Source organism: Balaenoptera musculus, chromosome 5, assembly GCF_009873245.2.
Source record: "Balaenoptera musculus isolate JJ_BM4_2016_0621 chromosome 5, mBalMus1.pri.v3, whole genome shotgun sequence".
NCBI classification, from domain to species: domain Eukaryota; kingdom Metazoa; phylum Chordata; class Mammalia; order Artiodactyla; family Balaenopteridae; genus Balaenoptera; species Balaenoptera musculus.
In genome coordinates this window covers 31,939,452-31,965,518 of record NC_045789.1, presented here as the reverse complement: position 1 = coordinate 31,965,518, position 26,067 = coordinate 31,939,452, and the positions used below count along the sequence as shown (strand labels likewise).

The 26,067-nt window shown below is 40.2% G+C and overlaps 1 protein-coding gene across 1 annotated transcript in view; it reads right to left on the bottom strand.

Moving 5' to 3' along the window:
- The window catches only part of DCLK2 (doublecortin like kinase 2), a 151,172-nt gene that overhangs the window by 47,719 nt on the left and 77,386 nt on the right, over positions 1 to 26,067 (bottom strand). The window contains 4 exon segments of the mRNA XM_036852031.1: positions 5,992 to 6,086; positions 9,742 to 9,792; positions 10,689 to 10,790; positions 14,101 to 14,203. Coding sequence (XP_036707926.1) covers positions 5,992 to 6,086; positions 9,742 to 9,792; positions 10,689 to 10,790; positions 14,101 to 14,203 — 351 coding nt within the window.

Sequence of the window (26,067 nt, the reverse complement as noted above, 5' to 3'; positions counted from 1 at the left end):
AGTAGCCAAGCCAAGATGAAACCCAGACACTCCGGTTCCCGAGCTCACAGCCTGAACCGCTGCACCATCTTGCGTCCATCTCAGAGCAGGGGCCTCTGGGCTGCTCCCTTCTCCAAGCCTCTCTTTCTATGTAACTGCACACTAGCGGGTGCCATCTCTGCCTTCGTCCTCTGGCCTAAATGGGTCCCTTATCTTAACTGGGACAGATTGGAACATTCACAGAAAATTTTAATAAGTAAGGAGAATAAAAGTTCTTCCTGACACAGGCCTAGTACAACCTGGCATGAGCTGGCCTTACCTCATGGCCTTTGGCTCCCCGTCTGCCTGGCTTGGTGGGTGGCCTGGTGCCACAGTGGTGGAAACAGCTGCCAAGACACCCCCTCCCCACGTGACTATCACCATGAGTGGTCCTGCCTTTTAGAAAAGCCGGATTCCCAAAACTTGTACAAAAGCAAAGCCAACTTCTCATACCTAGGCACTAGGTTGTCGGGAAGAAGCCCAGTGGGTAGCCCTAGCAACTCATTTTACTAATTTGTGGTCTGACTACGTAGTTCCAGTCAGCTGTATAACAGACTTGCCCTGCTTTCTCACTGTGTCTTTGGGGGCTAGTAGTGGTTATGAGCGTGCACTCTGCATGCAAATTCCCGTCATGCCAGTGTGCTCACGATGTGGCCTCCATCGCAGGCCCGCTGTGGAGCATTATCCCAGGTCGAGGTACCCATGCACCTGCTGGGGCAGGACTACACAGTGTGTTTCCAACCTGTGCCAGTCTTGACCATACTCAGCTCCATTGCTGGCTTCCAAAAAACCCAAAGAAACAAACAAACAAAGAAACCCAATATCCCTAACCCATTGTGAACTTTGTCATTTTACTAAAGCGGACCCCCTAAAGTAAAACTGCTGGTCACACAGTGTAACCATTTCTCTTGAAAAGAATCCCCATTAGATACGATGAACAATCTCTTACACCAAGCCTCCCAGGAAGAGCTGTCAACAGGAGTTCTTCTCTGTCTTCCTCGCCCTCCCTCTGGCCTCTCCCCCCTCCCCCACCCCAGGATCACCTCCCCCTTTTCCCAACCCTCCCCTCTCCTTGTTCCTTTCCCCGTCTCACAACCTGTTTTTATTCAGAGCATTTGTGCATATCTAAACCCAGGCACTCACCCTCCTAAAAGACCTACACAGCACAGCTTTTCCAAGGGGTGCCTGTGTTGGGGTCACTGAAGCAGGCCCACCAGGGATGGGGGAAGGTCAAAAGTTAGAGACGGAGACCGTGAAAGGGTCAGAGATCCCAACTGGCCACTGGGACCTAGAGCAACTCACTTCACATCTCTGCACCTCAGAATCTTTTTTTCTTTTAGGTCAAGGTGAGTTTATCGTCCAAATAGCATAAGGTAATTTGCATCCAAAACCATTTCAAATCCATCTTTAAGCTAGTGAGAAAAACAGGTTATTATTTTTAAAAATCACTTAACACTGAACAGATAGGACCTCTTAAAAGGCAGCTGACTATACCATGTCACCGTCATGACCAGTACGATGTTTTTTTCATACTTCCTAAAAAGCTGCTGTGAATACTGATCATGCTACTTTATTTAGCACATACTCAAATGCTGGCCAAATAAACACCCACACCCACCTCTTACAGAGTACATGGTGAGAGAATAACATTGACTTGATATGGCATCACACTTGTTTTAAAGCAAAAAAAAAAAAAAAAAAAATTATAATAATAATAATAAAAGAAAGTCCAAGATGAGAAACTGTAACAGAGAGACAGATTTGAGTGCACCTCAGATTCTCCATCTATTCAATGAAGACAAACTAAAAGATCTGAGGCCACTTCCAGTTTCCACATTCTATGGTTTTAGGTAACTGTCTAGCAAAACCAAAGAGTTATAATTGAGGGACAACTAACTCTCAGTTGTCCTAACATCTTTTGGTTGTAGGTTTAAAGAACCTTAATTACTTGGTCGTCACACTATTTCTTTTTTTTAAATTTTCTTTTATTTATTTTTTTATACAGCAGGTTCTTATTAGTCATCCATTTTATACCCATCAGTGTATACATGTCAATCCCAATCTCCCAATTCATCACACCACCACCTCCACCCGCCTCTGCTTTCCCCCCTCCGTGTCCATACGTTTGTTCTCTACATCTGTGTCTCTATTTCTGCCCTGCCACGCTATTTCTTAACACCCCACCTTGCAAAAAAACATTCCCAATTTGAGGAAAACTTTGCTTCTTCTCCTGCCTTTGGTCCAGCCCCTTAGAGAGCTTGACCTTCTATGAACACGTATGAATGGGGCAGAGCTGTCTTCCTCACAAGAGCACTATGGAGAAAACAATGAGGGCTTTTTGTGGAGGAGGGGGAGCTGCTTCTGAATTCCTGTCTTCTTCAAGGAGCAAACAAAAACGACACTCTGGGTCAGAGATTAAACATCACAATGTCACTATTTCCATTTTCAGTGCTTTCAGTGTCTCCACCCAGACACAAAATGGTTCCCAGAAACTGGCACAAAGGGGGGAAAAACTGTGACAGGATATCAAATTCTGCTTACCTTTGACTTGATTTTGCTTAATTCCCTAGTAAGTAAAACCCAGAGAGTAGAGGGAAAAAAAGCCATCTGCCAAAAACTGTGTCCTGGGATACAGAGTGACGTGAGTGCCAACCCCTGCATACGTTGTCCTGGCTTGGTTTGCTTGCTTTTGTCAATTCCCTGATTCTCTGGAAAAAGACTATCCCCAAAGCCATGAAAGCATCTAAGTAGGATAAATAGTGGTAAAGAGTTCCTGCCCATGAAAAACAGCTCTCCATTGTCAGACATCTCCTCTTAATTGACCTTAATAAGCTATTTTAAATGAAGGGGAAAGAAAAAGCATAGCACTAACACATGGTAATTATCTGTAATTCTCCATTTGTAATGTCACTGAATAGAGAAAATAATGCAAACGTGGACAGATGCTGACTAGAGCTCTATAATGACATCGAAATTACGGTATTTTGTACAGTAAAGAGAACAACTAAGCTGCAGTATTTCAAAGGCAGGTTTCCATTCCAAGGACAATACACACCATGGACTGTGGGGAACTGTGATGAGATGAAATGTCCACAAAGTACGACCCCTGGGGACAGGCAGGGGTTAGAGGCGTTTAGCTTTGTGTCCAAACAGCTGATGGGTGTGGCAGAGACTTGTTTAGCTGCGAATATTTAATGTAAGATTCAGTGATTCTGCATCAGCTTTAAAGTGAGAGGAAGAGCAATAGACTCCCCAGCTTCCTAGACAGATTTTTGGGCAACTTAAAAGAACTCTAATCTTAGCACTCTAGAAGTTATCAAAGGTCAAACATCCTTATTTTACAGATGATCAAAAGGAAACTCAAGAGGAGGTCTCACAGCTGTTAGCCAAGCCCCAGGTATGGTAGAGGAGAAAGGAAGGGGTGGGAGGTCATGCAAGAACCACTACTCTTTATCTTACTGGTAATCTCATCTTCACTCTTGACCAGGAATCAGCAGTTCCCTAACCTTCTTCATTTATTTCTGCATCAATAAGTGATCCTTGAGCACTTACCATGTGCCATGGAACTGTGTGTGCTAAATGCTGGGGTTACACTAATAATTAAGATACACCTAGTGTAGTGAGAACAATTTTATCTAATGTCTCTGCAATAATACAACTTATTAGCATGTTTTAAAAATCCCATGCCTCTTCACTCCAGACTTCCGCATCTGTGAGCGATCTCCTGCAAGTCTGTGCGCATACGTGAAGGAATGGGTCTGTACTCAGAGCATTAAGCAGCACCAACTGACCCAGTGGCAACAACAAAAAAGGACAATCTTGGGCTGAGAGCTGAAGATGGACTGGGAAGAAAGATGGGAGACCAGGTTACCAATGGATAACAAAAAAAAGGGGAAATGACCAAGACCCTGGGTAAGGTACCTTCTGGGATGGCCACACGCAGTCCTAGGTCAAGGATCAGAGCAGCCCTGCCTACAGCAACAGCCTGAGGGAGAAATACGAGTGACCTTTTGCAGGTGGATCACTGCAAAGCTTAGGTTAGGTTTGCCCTAGGTTGACAATTACCAGCAGTAGGAACAACTTGCTTTAGTCTTAACAAAGGATGAAACAACTGAAACTGGAAAAGAGGTGAATCAACTTGGTCTTTACTCTAGTTCTCTTGAAAGTTACCTGGATTAAAAAGAGAGCATCTCCAATCTATTCTGGAGAAAATAAGTTGGGAAAGAAAAGCTGAAAATAATTACATGAGTGATTTTTAATGGATATAACTTTTCTTTTGGGGTTGACATTTAAGAATTCCATTGAGGGACTTTCCTGGTGGTCCCAGCAGTAAAGAATCCGCCTTACAATGCAGGGGACGTGGCTTCGATCCCTGGTCAGGGAACTAAGATCCCACATGCCACGGAGCAACTAAGCCCACGTGTCACAACTACACAGCCCATGCGCCCTGGAGCCTGTGCGCCACAACTAGAAAAGAGAAGCCCGTGCACCCCACGTGCCACAACTAAGACCCAACACAGCCAAAAATAAATAAAAATAAGTAAATAATAAATAAATCTTAAAAAAAAAAATTCCACTGAAATCATATTATACACTGACCTAAGCCAATTTAGCACTTCAGAAAATGGCCGGTTCTTTTGATAAATATAAGGAACCTCCAGTACGTAGAGGTTACTGAGAGCTATGTGCTCCCAATCCCAAAATGACTATTGGTCTCAGTCCAAATTCTGCCAACATACATAAGCAAGCAGGCACAAAAACAGACAATCCGATCTGTCCTTTTCCAGAAGAAACTTCTCTTTTTGAAGTCAGGCACTCAGACAAGGACCATGCAGTTCACTCTGAGGTAGATACAACATTCTCAGGACAGGACAAGCACACCTGAGTGCCAGGTGGAGAACAGAGCCCTGCAGGCAGTGAGGACCCGCAGGCCCACCGCCCTGCCGGCCCAGCAGGTTCCCATCCCACGTTCACCAGGCGTGCTGGGGCTTTTACCTTTCACTTTATCAGTGAAAAATGTTTTTCAGCATCCTTAAAGTAAAGAAAACCACTCGGACGATATCTGAAGTGTTGGGGCAACCAACTTTCAAGAATGTATTCCTAACGAAGGTGCTTCCGATGTTAAACACTCCAAGAGAATGAAAGTTAATACGCGTGTACATCATGGCACTGTGTACACTTCCATCTTCCTAAAGTACATTACCATACAGACAATTTGATTGTTTCTACAAAAGGACACTTTCCATCTTTAAGAAAAATCATGTACTGCTATTTTACCGGGCAAATTTCCTCGTATAAACTTAAATTATTGAGGGCTACTAAATCAAATTAAACTTGTGGAAATCCTGCAAATTTGATTTTGCTCATCATTCATTCTTCTCCTTCTCTATTAGATAAAATGCCTATTAAAACAACTGCTTAATCATGTTAAGTTACTGTTTATATTTTTAGGACATCACAGCCAAAACCTAAGATTTATTCCTAAGTTCTTCACCAAAATGAACATATTCTTCTCGTGTTACTAACTTGTGGATATAAGTATTATGCCAGAATTTCACTCTGTTTTAGACTTTCACACAGTCAAATTACATTAACGATATTAAAATCATGATTTTAAATGACATTTTAAAAAAGAATCTTGGTGTTCTCCAAGGTTTTGCCATTGTAAATCATTTTGATAATAATAGGAAAACTGCTATTTATTTATATAAAACCACATTATGTTCAACCCTAACCACAACTTTATATTCCCATTTAAGAGATGGGAACACTAGCTCAGAAGAGTTAAGTGAACTGGCCCAAATTACAAGATGAAAAAGGACACAAGATTCAAAGCCAGGTCTTCCTGGCTCCAAATCCTAAACTCTTTCCTTTATGATTTGTTACTGCACCCAAGCCCCTGAACAAGTTAACTAAACTATGCAACTCAAAATAACAAAATCACACAAATAAGCCACATATCCTATTTCATACCTTTAATCCTCTGAAACTTCCTGGGCTAGTTGGAGAGGAACTGGAGGATTTCGTAGATTTAGGAGTGGAAAGTTGGCTGCTGGGAGTTCCATTAACTGATCATGAGACAACAAAGGAGACAGAGATCATTAAAACCCAGAACCACCAGATTGTGTAAAAACACTAGGCATATGCCCAGTATAGCTCCAATGGAGCTTCGATTCATTCAAAGCTCAAAGCAGACGGTAAATCAGCAAAAAGCAAAAATAATGTGTCTTACTGCATTACAGACAAAGTATCAGACAAATAAGCAGTGCAACTAGAATTATTTTCAATAATAGTTTTCCAACAGTGACATAAACAAATATATAAAACGTTATGGAGTTAGAGATGTGAGCAACAACTTGTCCATATATCCTGCCTGCCATCACGGGTAGAGAAATGTATGGCTGTTATATTTGTAATGGTCTACTCTGAAGGTTGTCCTGTAACTACTCCAATATCCAGCGTCTTAGTACACACCAAGCTGAATAACCAAGACGTTCTTGTGGCTCTCCCAAATCAATTCCACCATGATTTTAACACATTTTCTAAGTATATTCTTAATAGAAAAAGAAAATTACTGGTCATTTTCCTTGTAATACCTACTTATTTGTTTGAAAGCCAATTTCTTATTATCTAGACTAGTTATTTCTAATTCCTTCCATTTTCTTGTCTTCTCAACTTAATTTCCCCATTATTTAGCAAGTCTTGGTGGTTTTTTGTACACCCTCCTCCAAACTTCCATACACTTCTTCCGTTGAAAGCTCAATTTAGAGACTCAGTAGGGAAGAGTATGGGCACGGCTGTTTCAAGGGGAGGGTTAGTTTGCAGATTTTATACTATACAATGCTAGTCACACATCTCAGTATAACTCAGGCTTATTCCTAATTATACCAATGGGATCCACTTCGGCTGTAATTTCACAAAACTATTAGTTAACATCTGGTATTGGTATATATATATATATATATATATTTTTTTTTTTTTTTCCTCTTCTAAGGAGTGCTTTAACCCCTTTTATCATTAATCTTCGATGCTTTTGCCCCAAGCAGATGAAAACTGACACTCATCTCTATGGAAAGAAAAGCAAAGTCCATTTCCTTTTTAAATAATCTTTTTAATACAAGGGAGGAGACAACTGTTATTTTAAATGATGCTAATAAATACAAAAATCAAAATGCAGAGATAAAGGTCCTGAACAGGTGACTCAAAAGAGTAAGCACCAGTCCTTGAACGGAGGCAGAATTCTGGATCTGTAAGTATGTGTGATGAGATGAATCAGTCATGTATGTTTATTGTATTGCTCCTTGTAAAAATTCAGCAACGATGAAAAAATTTTCCAGTTATTTTTAAATTACCAAACTTGAATTTTTCTAGTTTAAAACCACTCATTCATAAATCATTATCAGTTATCTAGATTTTCTTAACAAATGTATGTGGGTATTTAGAGCACAAGTACAACACAAGTAACTGTACAATTAATTAGAAACTTTTAAGAGTATTCAACAGCCCTGATTATTTTTCAATAAAGTTACACTTCAATTAATGCTCTTTCTTTTAAAGATTCTCTTTAAAGGGAACTGGTGGTAGGAATTCACGTAAAATAGAGATTACTATGAGCAGTGAACTAGTAAGCTTGCTGTGAGCTGATACTGAGTTTGGCTCCTTTTCTCCTTCATTCCACACAGCAACCTGTTCAGGTCACCAGTTCCTACTCACCAAGGGCTGTTACCTTTCACTGATATTCAGAAACCACTTTGATATCAAAGATTTCCTTGGAACAGTGACAGAAAAGGGACTAAAGAAGAAAAATTGGTTCCTGCAAATGGTCAGCCCTGTGGCAGACCAATTTCCCTAAAAACACACCTCCTGCCTAAACATAATTTCTTAACAAAACTCACTGCCAGGGATTGAACTGCTATCAGTAACTACATGTCCATAGTTACCCTCAAATAACTCCCATCCTAAAGAGATACTAAGCCATATACAGCCCTCTAAGTTTCTGATAGCATTTGAAAGGTTCTAAAAAAAATGTTGTCTAGCGAGAAGTTCTTAATTCCATTTATCTGCACATTTCTCCAGGCTCTGGGGGGGTAAGTGGGGCCTGGGGCAGAGCCACACTGTGCTGTCTCCCCCGACACTGCTGCTACCAACAGGCAGGTCGACAACCCCCAGCGTCTCTGCGGTGCTCTCCCTCCTTCACTACACCCTGGATTTTCTCTCCCCAAATAAGGCTCTTATCCACCCTTCCCCTCAACGGTAAGGTAAGAAATAAACTTGGGGGCTTTCTTGTTTGCTTGCTCTGGACATTGTTTATCCTGGTGGACGATGACAGATTCACAAGCTAGAAATCCGAAGTGAGAATTTTTAAGATGCAAATGGTGGTAACTATTTACCCACTTGTATCACCCAGATTAATTTCCATGTGTTTATTACATATCATTTAGCTATTTAGATAAATTTAGAGTTTTGTTGAGGAATTTTGTCAGCCAGAAGACTTCACTGATGGGAGCACTTCTGTCCCAAGAGTGAAAAAGTACAATATGACATTTACAAAGTTACTTGCTCTGTTTGAAATTCCAGTGAGTCCCATGGAATGTTCTAAATGGTAACAGGCATACTACAGCTAAAGCAGTCCGTAAAAGCGAGTTATACTTCTGTGTACTGTGGCATTTAATAATACAAAACTCTCTCTCCATTTTCTGTATCTACAGTGTGTGCTGAACATGCTTTTGAGTTAATCTCTTATAAAGAAGCCATGTGCCCTCTGAAATGCGATTTACATCTCACAACTTTTACTTATAAGTTAAGATAAACTTTATTAACCCAAACCCAAATATGGACTCAGTTGAAAATCTGGAGTACTGGAATCCTAAGATTTTCTCAAATCAATTTCTAAGCATTCCAAATTCTAGTTAAAAAGATTTATACACTTATTAGACTATATTATGAAGCAGTTGGTCTGCAAGACAAGTATGGCTATAAAACATGTTTTTAGTTCAATATGTTAATTTCCCTCTTTAGACCTCAGGCAGACAAAATTAGATTAATTTTAATACCTGATCCTTGAACCACTCTCCCCACTTTTATTTATATTACTTACGTGATAAGCATCTATAAACCTATCACCAAAACAAAAGCTAAGAACCTGACAAAAGTCTAATTTACCATGTGGTAAACTCAGTGAAGTGTATTTACGCAAATTTCATGTTATATTAGCTTTCCCTGCATGTGAGATACTTTACAGAAAGCACAATATGATTTGAAATAAGCTTAACATCAGAGAGATGCATTCAGTTAAAAATATTCATATCACTGATATTTTAGAGAGAGGACGTTGGGCCTATTAACCCCAGGGTGGGGAGGAAGGAGAGGAGAGTATAATTGCTTCTATGGCCATTTTCATATTACCAACAACCCTTAGCCTTTTTCAATAACAGGCTATTCCCCCAAATTAACTAGAAGACACACCCCTTGAAGCGCTGTGTCTCCTCCATCACTGTGTACCGTGACTACACACAGACAGGCACCTGGCAACCTTCTGGGGATGGCTGGCTCTCTAACAAGTAAGGGAGGCTGAAGCATTGTGAAGCGCTTGATAACTGCACAGATGTCCACTGGTAAAAGCCAGATGCATTCATGGAAATGGAGCAAAAGGAAACAGAAATATGGCGAAAGACGAAAACAAAAACCCAGCAGAGCGACAAAGCCATAATAATCATGGCTCACCTGGGGATTTGGCTGTAGAGTAGGCCCTGGAGTAGTGGCCACCCCTCTTTACTGGACACATTCAGTATAAACAAAGGAGACAGTAAGGAGAGTGGTTATTCAGCAGGTCTAAACATGTACACAAAAAGAAGGGCAAAACAGCCCGACCTAGAGAAAGTGGGGTAGGTGCTGAAGAAGCAGCAGTAGAAAGTAGAACACCCCCCCAAACTCAGTATTTTATAAAAAGGTTGATGCTTCAGACAGTTTTTATTGATACTACTTTCACATGTTCTAGATTTACCACATGTAAAATCACAGTTTTTTCACAATCTTTTCCTTAATGGGAAATGATATCAGCAAAATTTTAACTACTATAAGCGAGCCTTACAGAATCAATATATCAAGATTTGAGGGATATTTTAATTCTTTAAAAATATCTAAAGCTGTCAAAATTATGACAAATCTATAGGCTTAAGATCTGAAAGAAACTTAGAGGTAAGTCTGATTCTGAAATAAGCAGTGCTACTTTCTAACAATAAGCGTTGCTCCTATTAAATTGCTCGATGGTGGAAAAGCCTGTGGAAACTTATCAAATAAATACATTGCTGTTAGGCATGTATGTTTATGTTTTAAACCAATAAGATAAGAAAATATCCACAATCTTATAACACAAAATTAAAAATGCAGCACACAGTGGTCAAAATGTGAAACACTTCTACATAAATACCAGAAGAATCTAGATAAGACTGTTCTTGAGAAAATGTGTCAGAACAAAACCAAGTGTTAGGACACTTATTATAACTTTGAGAAACAGACTTAAACTTCTGGATTTAAAAATCATGTCATGTATATGTCATTCTGGAACCTGGACGCACACAAGGATGGGAAAGACTACTAATTCATATTAAAGAAAACTGAAGAATGATCTGCTCCTTTTGTGACTATCCATTTCCTTTCCCTTTAACTACCTGAAGCTGGTGATTTGCTGCGTCGAGAAGGCCCAGGGCTCTTGGATCCAGAATACCTAACAGCTGAGGTGCGAGAATAAGATGACTTCAAGACACGGCATTCTAGAAAGGAAAGAAAGTGCTTATGTAGATCTGGTTTTAATTCTAACCAAGGGAAGATCACAGATCACATGTTCCAGTAGTTTACTGCCTAGAACCATTACCTGGTCATCTTTCCTATTAATGTTAAACAACTTTAATCTACAGAGCAACTGTCCCAAAAGCACACCTGAGATTACCTTAAATTAGGCTTCAAACCTTGTGACTCACCTCATTGTTCCAGATGGAGTTCTTAATACAGAAATCCTGATGTCCTAACTTGATTCACACATACCCACAGCCTAATCTACACATGTGCAACTTACTATTATTATTTTGGTCAGTAGCATTGATAGGCAAAGGCTACAACAAAGAGTTCTCTCCAAGTTTCTGATAACCTTAGTTTGAAAGGGTATAGGACTCTAATTTAGGAACCCCTTACTGTCTTATTTTCCATCTGCCCAAAGCATCAAAAATGAGGAAACTAGCTTTAAACAATAACTTTGGTCTTTCCATAAATTGCCAAATAAATTAGCATGTAGAGGACCAGAACTAATTAAACAGTTTAAATAATCACTTCTAATTTGAACGATTAAGAACCTGGTTTTTGGAGTCATGCAGATTTGGGATGAATCATGGATTTGACTTTGCTAACTGGTGGACCTTGGTTAGGTCTAAGTCTCAGTTTCTTCCCCTATGAAACTGGGATGAAAATAAATCTGCTTCATAGGCTTCTTATAAGGATTCAATTAGATAACATATTGTCTGTAATTCACATTAAAATACTTCAATTTACCAGAAAGATTAAAATGTGGGTTGGTTTTAATCTATACCCCAGGGGCAATAAATTAACAAGTGAAGTACACTAATCAGGAAAATACACACCAGGGAGGTGAGTTAGCATTTGAAAGACTCTAATCAGAACCTTACTCAGAGGGGGCTGCAGCAATAGCAGCTTAGTTAATCAGCAGTATGGATGTTAGAAAGTACTCCACTGCTGGAAGGAGTGGTGTGTGGGTTAGTTAGAAACTTCCTAAAGGCACTGCCACTCCTTTATGAGCAGGATGGGTAAATCTAGAAAGCCCATAACCAGAACTTCAGAACTGCCCCTAGGTTTAGGAATCTGAGCCAGTCCTGCACCCAGCTCATTAACGGAGGGTTTTGTTCCTTGACTAAGACTAGGTTAGCTGAATTCTATGGATTTTGAACGGATTTTTAATGTAAGATGTTGTCAGCAGTGTAAAAGGACAGAGTTGGGACTCATCAAGATTACAACACAAGTTAAATAACTGAGTTTTTAAAAAAGTCTTTGCCTCCTGAACCCTACCAGGACCCTGTGGGGCTCCTGGGCACAGAAGCCTTTCTGTGTCCCCCGTTTCTTTCTTTTCTTTCCCTCCCTCCCTCCCTCTCTCTCTCTCCTTCCTTCCTTCCTTCCTTCTTTCTTTCTTTCTTTTTAACATCTTTATTGGAGTATAATTGCCCCACAATGGTGTGTTAGCTTCTGCTTTATAACAAAGCGAATCAACCATACATATACATATATCCAGAGGTATGTTTCCCCATTTCTTGTAGGGAATAGACTCCAGCTTCCATGACTTCCCCTGAGTTCCAAAGGGCAGGTTCAAACCGTTGCTAATCAGGGAAGGGAGGGGACGCAGAGACAAGGGAGGAGCAGTCAAGAAGCAATAGTGCAGCCTTGGGGCAGGGTCCTGGTTCCCCCTCAAGGGATACATGTAACAATATCCCTTAGGTAAATTTACAACATACATGTAAAGCCCTGAGTACAATGCCCAGTACATATATAGTAAGTGCTCAATAAATGTTTTATTGCTGTTGTTGCCACCCAAATTAACTTTACAACCTGGAGTATAATATTATTGAGTTTCAGTGTCTCAGCTTTCAAAATGACTCATATTGACATTGAAGAAATATTATGAAATGAAATTAAGCTACAGTCAAAAAAGATGTAAAATACAGATGATATGTAAATGCACGTTTTTCAGTCAACCCATGAGAACAGGGGAGAGCATTAGCATAGATAGTATTGGCAATTCTTTATGGACTTTCTGGTGGCATTACTAATCTAAAGCAGGGCCAGTACAACAGAGTATAAGACAGTACAGAAACCCCCAAGAAATTTGGCAGCAGTGGAAAAAAACAGTAAGAGTAGATAAATGAGCCCCAAGCACAAAGTAGATAAATCGCCCCAAGATAAGTGACATAGTGTAACAGGGAAGAATTACACAAGGAAGTTTGATACCACAGAATGTATCATCTTGAATTTTAAAAAGTCTATGGGTCGCCATATTTATTTGGTAATATGTTTCTGTAATTTTGGACTGTCAGAATCACTACAACTGGAATGGGTTTACCACCAGTTTAATTTTTGAAAAGCCAACTTTCCTCATTCATGAAATTAAAGAGTGGGACTGAATCTCCAACATCCCTCTTCTCTGTGAAATGTTATATCTTATCTCATGTTATGATTTTATCTCATTTAAAGATGAAGTTGACTTTACTATCAGCTAAGATAATCACTAATACTGCAATAGGTTTAAATTAATTCCAGACAACAGATTAGAACAATATTCCCAGGATCAAAATCATCTGAAATCACTGAGGTTATTGCTAAATAGTTGAAAACTCCATTTTTTTTCACACACACACACTGTATTTTATTTTTACAAGAGATAAATAGACTGACACCAAGCATTGTAAATGAATGACCACAACAAAAGCAACAATGATTGCAATTACCAAACACGAAACACACTCATGCTATGGAAAACTCCATTTTTTAGCTAAAATTAAGAGAAAGGGATTTTCTTATCCCATCAATGAAAATAGCTTTATTTTTCCTGCATATATAAACCATGCATGCTTTTTTATTTTTTTAAGTTGCGAACAGAGCAATGAGATAAAAAGAAACCTGAGATAATCACTATTAACAACTTACTATCCTTTTATGTATCTCTTTATGGACATGGAAAATGTATAATGAACTGTTTCAGGTTCAACACTATCCATACATTTAAGGTGGCATAGCCAGGAACCATTCTGGAAGAAGGTAGGAAATCCATTTCAGAGGCTAAACAATGCAATAAAAAGAGATGGAACCAACTTGCTAAAAAATGAAAACTATTTCACTTGAATTAGGGTTTTTTGTTTTTTGCAACTAGGTAAATACCTTCATTTTATTTTCTACTTTCATTAATTCAAAAAGAGTACTGCTAATGCCATCTTTCTTCAACACACCAGACCACTTAACACGCACCAAGTGAGAATCCCAAGCCTCCACTTCAGGGTTACAAAGATGGTCAATGAATTGCCTTACCACTGTGATCCAGGACAAAGTCATCTTGGGCATAACGGAATTTTTCAGGTCCACATGCAATAAAAACATCATCGTCACCAAAAAAGTCTTGCAGACAAGTAACCTAAAAAAAAAAAATTATGTCCAAGAAATAAATTAGAAACATTAGAAGTGAAACAAAAGTCAGCAAAATTAAATATATTTTCTAGCCTCACCTATAACACTGAGTCAGAATGAAAAACTATTTAATAGCATACATTTCCAAGCATTTCACCCTCCACAGAGCACTTCCACACAATGTCTCCTGACCGACCTCAGAACAACAAAACGAGGGGCTCCTAGCTGGCATCATGTTCCTGTTTACAAGTGAAGTCAAGGGCATCCACAGGAGGCTCAGTGATGTATTCCAGGTTTCCCATTAACAGGTGGCAAAGCTGGGGCTGATGGAGGTCTCCGCTTCCAGTTTACTGGTCTACCCTTCTTCTCTCCTAGAAACTCCATGTCCCAGCTGTGTCACCTTGGGCATGACCTCTCTGTACCTTTGGTACATTGCGCCTTAGGTTGTCCTGAGGATTAATATATGAAAACCGCTTGGAATGGGTGCCAGGCATATAGATACTCAACGTGTTAATACTCACCTTCACCACCACCACCATCATTAAGATCAGAGGAAGACATGCCATGAAGCTAATGATGGCCCTTCCAAGTCCCTGTACCTAAACGTAGTCTTAATTTCATATTCTTTTTTCACCCCACCCTCTCCAATACTGTATCACTGTCAGATCCCACAGAACCTGGACCCACCCCAGGGAGCACATTCATCCCTTCATCCCGGTGGTGACAAGAAGAACCATCTTCCAGGACTTTGGATACAAACAGGCTCCAATTTTACCTGGTTTTTTAATGGGATGTATGATAAGATTTCTTTCTAAAAAAGTACTCCTCTCCCAATAATAATGCAGTTAAAAAAAAAAAATCAGTGCTCTAGTACTTGAAAGGATTGAGAACCTCAATAATTCCTTAAGTCTTCCTGATCACTATTTAGCTTTTTATTGAAAAAAAAAAATCTCACTCTAGAGTTAGAAAAAAATGCTCTAGAGAGAAGACAGTGAACTACACAAAAGTGGAACAGGCATGGAGACTGCTCCAGTCCCTCATCAAGCAAGATGTGGCTTCTGTACTTCACTGAAACTCAGCTCAGGTCACAGTGTTTTTAAGGCGTGTTTTCGTCAGTTTGGGCTGCTATAACAAATTACCATAGACGGGGTGGCTTAAATGACAGAAACTTATTTCTCACAGTTCTGGAGGCTGGAAGTCTGAGATCAGGGTGCCAGCACGGTTGGGTTCTGGTGAGAACCCTCTTCCTGGTTTCGTCACATGGAAGTGGGGGGACAACACAGGAGGAAGCCAGCTCTCTCCTGTCTCTTCTTATAAGGGCACTAATCCCGTCATGGGGGCTCCATCCTCACAACCTCATGCAACCCTACTTACCTCCCAAAGGCCCCACCTCTTAATAGCATCACATTGAAACCAAGCAGGACCCTGTGGGGCTCCTGGGCACAGAAGCCTTTCTGTCCCCCATTTTCTTGTTTGTAGGGAACACACTCCAGCCTCCATGACCTTCCCTGAGTTCCAAAGGGCAGATCTGAACAGATGCTAATCAAGGGAGGAGCAGCCAAAAAACCACCAGAGGCCAGATTAAAGGGACCAGAGAAGCTCATCAAGAAATTACCGGAGATCAGAGTAAAGGAGAGCAGGCCCTGCACACACCCTGATCTTATCAGCAACCCCACCCTTGAACTACTGCTATAAAACTCCGCATCAAATCCTCCCAGGTGGGGACACACAGGTTTTCGGGGCAGGAGCCTACTGTGTCCCCCTTTGCCTGGCAAAGCAATAAAGCTATTCTTTTCTACTTCACCCAAAACTCTGTCTCTGAGATTTGATTCGGTGCCGGTGTACAGATGCCGAGCTTTCAGCATCAACACTGGGGATTAGGGTTCCAAGATATGAATTTTGGGGAGACACAAACATGCAGTTCATTATAGAAGAATAACATTTTTCACCATTCCTGTGAGAACTGTTTCTCTCCATCTCAGGTGGCGATCACACACACCCCTTCATCCTTGCTAGGATCCTGGGAGTCATCCTTTCCTCCCTTCTTCACCAATCCCTCACATCATTTTTCCTTCCTACACGGCTCCCAAATATTTCTATCCCTACTCCTTGGTTCAGCTCTCACTTTCTCTTGCCATGGCGCCTGCCACTGCCTAGTAACAGGCTTTCTAACTCCAGTCTTTACTGCTCCCCTCGTTCCAGTCATCACTGTTCTCACAGGTGTGGAAATAAATGAAGACCATGTGGGCACATGCAGTCTCTTAAGGTGCCAGGGTGCCCGCACCATGCACAGCGCTCACTGACCTCCTTCCTTGACAAGATAATGCTCCTTCACAGGGCACACAAGACTGACCCTGCCTGAGCCTCCAACCTTGTCTTTGCCATTTCTTCTGCACACCTGCTCCTCAGCCACATCATGACTTCTCTGGGTTCCCTACCTGTATGGTGCTGGTGCTTCTTTTTTGTTAAACAGCGTTATTGAAACATAATTCACAAACCATACAATTCACTCATTTAAAGCACAGAATTCAATGGTTTTTAGTATATTCAGAGTTCTGCAACCATCATTACAATCTATTTGACAACATTTTCATCATCTAAAAAGAAACCCCCGGGCCCATTACCATTCACTCCTCATGCCTCCATCTCCTCATTCCTAAGCACCCATAATCTACTTTCTGATTCTATGGATTTGCCTATTCTGGATATTTTATATAAATCAAATCATACAATATGTAGCATTCTGCAACTGGCTTCTTTCCCTTAGCATGTTTTTAAGGTTCATACGTGTCGTAGCACATATTAGTACTTCATTCCTTTCTGCGGCTGAGTAATATTCGGTTGTTTGGATATACCCCATTTTGTTTATTCATTCATCAGTTAATGGACATTTGAGTAATTTCTACTTCAGTGCTGGTTCTTACTACTATATGTTTCCCCATGCTGTTTCTCAGCCTGAAGTGGTCTTTCTGACCACTCTTTGGTGCCGCGACCTCCAGGTAGGCAATGATATTTCTGATTCATCATTCCCTAGCGTCTAGGAGAATTCTGGCTTTGGTGGATGCTTAATGCATATCTGTTGAATGAACTGTGGCTTGGTATGGAGCTGGTCCTATTGGAATTGAGTTCTCAGACACAGAGTAACTTCTCTGGGGTGAGTGGTGTCACAGATGCAATCTCCACTGCCATCTCCACCACCATCACTTACATGTAAGACTTACAGAATTTAGGCATCACTTAACCTCTCAGAATTGTCTCTCTGTGTTGTATATGTGTTACCTCATTAATCCCTACAATATCCCTGAGGTTGATACTACTATCACTCATCATTTACAAACAAGAAAACGGATCTAGAGTGAGCAACCTGCCCCCACACAGGTAATGAACACGAGCACAGGAATTTAGACACAGGTCCTCCACATCTATATCTCTGCTTTAAACTTAACACCATGGTGACATGTACACACTGCTATATTTAAAATGGATAACCAAAAAGGACCTACTGTATAGCACAGGGAACTCTGCTCAATATTATGCAACTAAATGAGAAAATAATTTGAAAAAGAATAGATACATGTATAACAACCACTTTGCTGTACACCTGAAACTATCACAACATTGTTAATCAACTATAGTCCAATATAAGATAAAAAGTTAAAATAAATAAATAAATAAACTTAACACCATGGTGCCTCCCCTTATGTGGAATCCCAGAGTTCATCGTTCTACCTTTATCTTTTTTTTTTTTTTTTTTTTGCCGAGCTGCACAGCATGCAGGATCTAACCCCAACCAGGGATCGAACCCCATGCCCCCTGCAGTGGGAGTGCAGAGTCTTAACCACTGGACCACCAGGGAAGTCCCTTTCTACTTTTATAGTTCTTACCGCATTCCACCTTGTTTTATAGTCATTTATGTCTCTCATATCTCCCACTATTTTGTTTTTTACACACATACATTTAATAAATGGTTCTTAAATGGAACTGAATCCAGTTTTACTTTCTTGGCCAAATAAAACAGACATCTACCAAAGTTTAATCCATTTTTTAAAAAATCAACATTTCATTTGTTTTCGTAATCAATTTAGCATGAAAAAATTACAACCGAATTTTCTAAAATATACCTGTATGAATGTCTGTTTGAAAAGTCAATTAATTTTTAATTGCTTTTATTACAAGAAAACATTTCATCTGGTACTAAATTAGTCGGTATTTGAGTAGAATAAATGCCAAAGTAAATAATTAAGTTGCCTATTATGTGGAATAAAGGTATTTATCAAGTCTAAGGAATATAACAGATCAAAAGGTGGTTTATTCCCCCTCCCCCAGCAGTTCTGTTTATTGATAGTTCTTCCTAACCAATTGTTTAATGATTTCACCTGTCAGTATAAGTTTGGCTTTCCAAACATGGTTTGCATAAGATGTCTGCATCCCTTTAATTCAGATTCTAGCCATTAAGTACATATCTGGTTAAACAGTTAACCAAATTATATAATTAGCAATTGGTTCAGATTTACCTCAAATAAGTCATCACTACTCTCAAGCAATGATAGGTGTCATATAAATAAATGATAAACTGAGATAAGCAAACATGTATTTTGGCTAATTTTATTTTATTAACGTGTACTCAGGATACCAACATACCTCACAAGATATTAAACAACTCCCGTTTTCATTCATTCAACAAATTTGTATTGAGAACTTATGTGCCAGTCACCACGCTAGGTGCTACAGAAACATCAGTAAAACAAAACAAAACAAACAACAACAACAAAAAACAGAGTGAGAAAGAAATCCTTGCCCTCATGAAGCCAGTGTGAGTTGACACAGGATAAAAATGCATAAGTAAATGTATGCAATGTCAAAAGGTGATAAGTGCTACAGAGAAAGAAAACAAGGATGGGGAATAGTGAATGCAGGGCATGGGTGCTGCAATACTAAACAGCTTCACTGCAAAGGTGACATCTGAACAAAATATTAAGAGAGGTAAGGGAGAAGCTGCATGAATGTCTAGGGAGGGAGGTGGGAGGGCAGTGTTCCAGGAAACAGAAGAGAATATTCAAAAGCCTTGGCATGGTCACGGGAAACAGTCCTGGAGCACAGTTAGAGGGGGAAGAGTCATTGCAGGAGAGCAGGTCAGCAAGGGGACGGAGGCAAGCAGATGGGGTAGGGCTTTGTCAGCTGCTGGTCAGGACTTTGGCTTTCCTCTGGGTGAGATGGGAAACCACTAGAGGCTGTGGAGCAGAGGACCGCACAACATGACTTACTTTGAACAGGATACACGGTGCTCAGACTAAACTCTAAAAGGGCAAGGACAGATGGCAGCGTAGTTGGAGGCTATTGCTACTCAGGCAACGAGAGCGCCCTGTGCCAGGAGTGGATGGAATGAGAAGGCTATGGGGACCTGAGAGAAGAGAGAAGAATGTGATGGCTCAGGGTTTTTGGCTTGAGCCACTAAAAGGATGGGCTTGCCATTAACTCTCATGGAAGAGTACAAGGTAACGGGCAAGGCTGGTGGTGGAGAGGATGCCCACGAATTTAGATTTGGCATGTGAACTGCGAAATGCCTATTAAACATCCAGGTGGAGGTGTTGGGTGGAAAGTTGGATATAAACAAATCTGAATTTCATGAGAGAGATCTAGCCTGGAGATATAAATTTGGGACTCACCAGCATATCAATGGTATTTAAAATCTTGAGCTCAATTACAGCAATTAATGCACATAGGGAAGCGGTCTAAGCCCCGAGCTCCGAAACCCAGCAACTTTACAAGGTCAGGGCGAAGAAGCAAAAACAGCAAAGAAGACTGAAAGGGAACAGTCAGTGAGGGAGGAAGAAAAGCGAGCGCTTGTAGTTTGCTGGAAACCAAGCTAAGAAAGTGTTTCAAGGAGGAGGAGCAATCAGCTGAGTCAATGTTACTGACAGGCTATGTAAGATGAAGACTGAGAAGTGACCACTGAATTGAGCAACAAGGAGGTCGCTGGTCTTGAAGATCAGAAGTAGTTTTGGTGCAGTGGTTGAAAAGAAAGTCTACTTGCAGCACCTTTAACAGAGGACAGGAGAAGAACTGAAGACAGTGAATGCAGACAACTTTTTCAGGGAGTTGCGATTGGAAGAGTGGAGCAGAGGAATGGGGAGGTGGCAGAAGGAAGCAGGGAGTCCATCCATGGTCAAGAGAGCTTGTTTTCAAGATGAGAGAGATAACACAAGTTACTATGCTGTTGCAATGATCTAGTAAGACAAAAATGGTGAGGCAAGACAGGGAACTGCTAGAGCTGCATCCCTTTGTGAGAGGGCGTGGGATCAGTGTGCAGGTGGAAGGGCTCGACTTGCATGAGACTATGGTCAGTCTTTGGCAATAAAGAGGACCAGGTGGAAGCTGCTAGGTGGGGACATGTGGTGGGGGTGGGAGAGCTGGTGGATTGCTTCCTGCTTCACTGAGAAAGCTTGAAGCAAAGTCCTCAGCTCAAAGTGAGGCAGGGGCCAGGGGTGGGGGAAGGAGGAAGTACAGCAGACTCGTGGAGAAAAAAAAGGTGTGGAATTGCAACCTGTGATTGTGGGGAGAATGAATGGGGAGGGAAATATGACATGCCTGCAGGCAGCAATAGGGGCGCATTCAGGGTCCCACAACCTGCATAATAGACATTCTTGGTTCTAAAACTAGAAAGCAGCTACCCAGCCGAGACAGTGTTTTAGAAAAATCAAACCCTTTTAAGCTGGAATTGTTACCGTTTCATGGGGTTGCACCTGACCGGTCAGTAGAAGAAAATCGATAGGAACACAGATGATGCAAAAACCTAGATTCCACCGATAATGAGTAAATAAGGAATGAATGGGAACTTCTCTCCCGCTGCTGCTGCTGATTTAAAATACAAGTCTCTGTTCATATTTTCACAACGTAAACATGGACTGTTATGCACTGTCATTACCATGTTTAACTAAACCGTAAACCTAAAACATGCTAGAAACAGAACGCCAGCAGGCAGAGGTGCAAGTTGATGAGCATGATTAAAGGTGAGCTAAAAAACTAACAGGCACAGAAGAACGAGCAGATTTCAGTTCTGTTTCTACCTTCATTGTACAGGATAACTCATTTATGGTATTGTTTAAACTACAGATGTCCGTGCAGGAAGCACAGGCTCAGCACAAGCTTTGCTGGAGCAGAGGACCACCGTGCTGCACCTCCTCCCTTTCATACAGGTGGGACCTTGGGGAGATACTTAACCTCTCGGAGGCTCATTTCTCTGTCCACAAAACGGGCAGCAGACCAGTTTCATTTCGTCTTTAAGGGAAAAATGTGATAGTACGTGAAAGGAGCTGGTACACGTTATTTCTTCATTTTCATTAATTCACGGCCTCAAATGTTTTTTTAAAAATTTAACTTAATGGATAATCTTTTCTTTAAGTATACACAAAAAAATAATACGTGCTTTCCTACAAGTTCAATAAATTAGATATTTTCCGAGAAAAAAAATCACTGACAACTTGGAAAGCTGCCACTGATAGTCTTCACTTGTGGAAAAAATCACTGCCTCCCAAATTAAGATATCTTAAGCTCCCAGATATTCTACACAAAAATGTGATTCATGTAATATACGATAAACACATATAGGTATACATATGACATGTAAAATATATATGTTTATATGCATATATTAAAAAATGTTTCTACCAACAGCTCCCTAGAATAATTACAAACGAGAAAAAGAATTAACTTAAATGTAATATATCAAAGCAAAGCATTGGCTTATTATCTATGTATGTAAGCTATACCTATAAATGTCAACATTTTTAGATAATATAAAGACAGAGCTGTAAGCATATCCATCTAATTTTATGCCAAAATTATATTTGTGTAATACTAGGCCTCCATGTAATGCAGTCATTACTCGCCCATGCTGAAATTTCACGAGCATATGGGACCACATATTTAATTGTTCTTCATAGTGCTCCAAACTCAGTTGATACTTTTCAAAGTAAAACATCTGAGGGACCTCCCTGGTGGTCCAGTGGGTAAGACTCCACGCTCCCATGCTGCAACTAAAGATCCCACAAGCTGCAGCTAAGACCCGGTGCAGCCTAAATAAATAAATAAATAATTTTTTAAAAATCTGATAAAATGCTCAGCGTCTGATGTAAGCTAAAATAACTCTCTCTCACCAATGGAAGCCACATTAGTTTACTACTGTACATTCAATCTAACATGAATCATGTCCCTACTATATGCCAGGCATAAACAAAAGACAAGAAGCACAGGCTAGTGGTGGAGATGAACAAGAATAGTAGTAAGTACCATCAAAACGTTCCAATAAGAGAATGCTGGAATAGAAGAACACCCAAAAGAAATAACTTGATGAAAAACAGGATCCCGTAAAATATTTAATACCTTTAGAATATTTCATATGTTTGGACACTTAGATAAATCTACCTTTTATAGTTTTTTTTTAAATTAATTATTTATTTATTTATTTATTTATGGCTGTGTTGGGTCTTCGTTTCTGCGCGAGGGCTTTCTCTAGTTGTGGCAAGCGGGGGCCACTCTTCATCGTGGTGCGCGGGCCTCTCACTAACGCGGCCTCTCTTGTTGCAGAGCACAGGCTCCAGACGCGCAGGCTCAGCAATTGTGGCTCACGGGCCCAGTTGCTCCGCGGCATGTGGGATCTTCCCAGACCAGGGCTCGAACCCGTGTCCCCTGCATTGGCAGGCAGATTCTCAACCACTGCACCAGCAGGGAAGCCCTCTTTTATAGTTTTTTAAAACATATTTCTTGCTCTTCAACTCTGGTGGTCTGTTTGCTCCTTTTATCATACATTTTTAAAACTGGCATTTAACATTGAGTTATGGGCCATGTCACTAAACCTGACTCAGAAAAAAACGTATCAATGCCTTGAATAATGTCTCAAAGTCATTCTTAACAGGGTGAGGAAAAGCGTTATCAGTTTAGAAGACCTCTTACGGTTTGCTTCTAAATTCTTTTTTCCATGCAAGAAGCTCCTCACGAATAATGGATGTTCTGTGGCTTATGAAAGCAAGCTACACACACGAGGAGAAAGTAATAATTCTGCTAAGGTACAAAATTAAAGCCATCAGCAGGCTCTAAGGGGGAAACGTCAGACTGAGAAATAATGTATCTACAGGAGCATATCTGAGTTTTCCAAATGAATGTGGGCCATTTAAAAACAGTAATTTTTCTATCCTTCAGTCGACAGATTAATTAGATCAGGGTAAAAAGGTGGCAGCCATAATTCCAGTGCTAGTTCTTAAGAGATTGCCCCAACCACTTTTTTTTTTCTTTCTCTGTTTGGTCTCTGCCAAAGGATACAGAAACAAAGGGCTTGAGGTCTGATAAAAACACTACGCATGTATTAGGAGCATAATAAACCTTTTCCTCCAAAGAAAAAAGGTGGAGAACACAGAGATGTCATCCTCCTTGGACACTTGCTTTCTGAACTACAGAAGGTCTCCATTTCCTGACCCCCTAGCACTCTGGAAATCTTGTGTTTCTTACCCTTTCCAGAGTTACAAAGGAGTTAGTTGTTGGTAAAGCAGGATGGATTTCTCTAAGATCACTTCCTACTACAAAGTTGTATAGTCTAAATATTTTAGTTTCTAAGAAACGCTTATTTATATTTTAGGACAATGCTTTCAGAAAAGTTGAGTGTATTTTTCTGCGAGAGAAAAAAAGGAACACTATTATAAGTGGGTAAACAGCAATGTCCATTTGGGATTTCTTTCTGTTCGTTTCAGCTTCACATTTCCTCAAAGAAATCGTCATCAACGCAATCTTCATGAGCTCCAAGTCCAGGTGTTGCCTTAACACTTACTCTGTAATTTGCCCAACATAGATACTATCATTGAGGCAATTGCCTGGTTTTTGCGCCTGGACCTCTTACCAGAGTGCGAGCTCCACACACGTAGGATCGTTGTCTTGGGCATCACTAGAATTCTAGCGTAGTATCAATACATAGCACCTAGCACGTAGGAGCTGTTCAGTAAATTTCTGTGGAATTAATGAAATGCCCTGAGTCCCTTTTCTTCCAGGTAGCCCTCCCTAGAGGCTCCATCTCACACTCTTTCTATGAATTCTTATCAACCCGTTATCATACAAGGTAGTCTTTGTTCCCAGATTTATGATGTTAGTTTTCTATGCCAACATAATCTATAAACTCTTTGACCACACCAGTCAAACCCTTAGCTCCTTATAGGAGGTATTCAGCAAATACTTGGTAATCAAATTTTGGCTCCGGATACTTTAAAATACTCATCTTAGATCACGTAAGCCCTTTCAGGAATTAAATCTCATCATGATTTTAGAGTGATCTGAGAAAAACTGCTTATGAACTCTACTACTACAACCACTTGGTAGAGGAAAGCATTTGCAATTAAACTTGCCATTTGGTGCCATTCAAATACTTGGGGTTCTATCAAATAAGGATCTCTTGAGATACTTTCGAAGCCTATTTTATTGAAAATCTCCAAGACCTGATAAAAATGCAAAACAAACATCATTGGATCTCAGTGAGAGACTAGTTTAAACTAACAAGAACTTACCTAAATAGAGTCAGGGTCAAAATCTTAGCACCTTTGTAATGTCTACCTTTTGGAGCAAGGATCGCACTTTATCAAAGGAATAATGGCATGATGGATATCAGAAGTAAAAAAATACATGTTGGAATTTATGGGTTTTCTTTCATTTTAACTGTGTGTGTATAGGAAAGAAAGAGGGAGAGAGAGAGAGAGAGAGAACAAACGTCCACAGTTCCTTTTGAAATCAAATGCTTTCACTATCAGAGTTCAGCTTTGAAAGGTGGCCTCTACAGAAGAGTAGTTAGGCAGCAACATTTTTTTCTAGCTTACTTCTAAAGAGGATTTGAAGGAGTTCCAGAAAGAAAGTCCAGTAAGTGGCTTATATTTGAAACTAAAATTATTATATAGGCTTTTAATGGAATTGCATCGATACCCTTGCTTTTGTTTTTTCCTAAGAAATGGTCACATTACAAGTCATAAACTGCCAAAAGAGAACTGCATTTTGAACCCCCCATAGACTATTGTACCATAATTTTTCTATCATATAAACAAACAGAAACATAACTTTTTTTAATATTTAAAAAATCCAAAGAACAATTTTAATATACAATAAAGGATAAGCCTAATATTATAACTGCCTGAGCCATTACCTTCCTGTTTCTATTGTTAGCAGGGGACACTTTTTTTTTTCATACACTGCCCTTATAGATACTTGAAAGCTATAAATTCAGCAGATTGACTTCACCATAACTAGCATTATCCCAGACACACACCACTGCTCCCACCACTCTTATTTTTTTATTTATTTTTTTAACCAGTTCTATCTCTGGAGTATAAGTTCTGTTTAAAATGAACAGGGAAATCATACCTGAAATAAAGAAATAAAATAAGTCACTTGGTTCTTCCAAAATGCTAGAAACAACAACCAGAAAAATAAATGCACAGGTCAGTCAGCAGGGGCTGGGATTCTCCCCATTTCTTTACCCTCTACCGAGAATACAATCAGCATAAATAGCCTGCTTTGTTCCCAGTAAATGCTGGCTAGCCTGCAGTCAGGGAAGGACTCCTTTCTACAACAAAAAGAAAGCTACTTAGAATAGCAATGTTTTTCAGCTTCCCGTAAAACCATTCAGCCAGGCACCCACCAACCATGTGGCTGCCATGGAAACAGAACTGAAGCTAAAAGATGACGGTACTTACAGTAAAGGGCTTCTCAGTGGCATCTGCAGACAACTCTCTACATTTAGTTTGCTTTCATTTAAAAATACTGGACCTAACCTTCCTTTTCCCACTGTGGCCTCCCCATAATAATGATGATTCTCCAATCAAGACTAATCATAGAATCTTG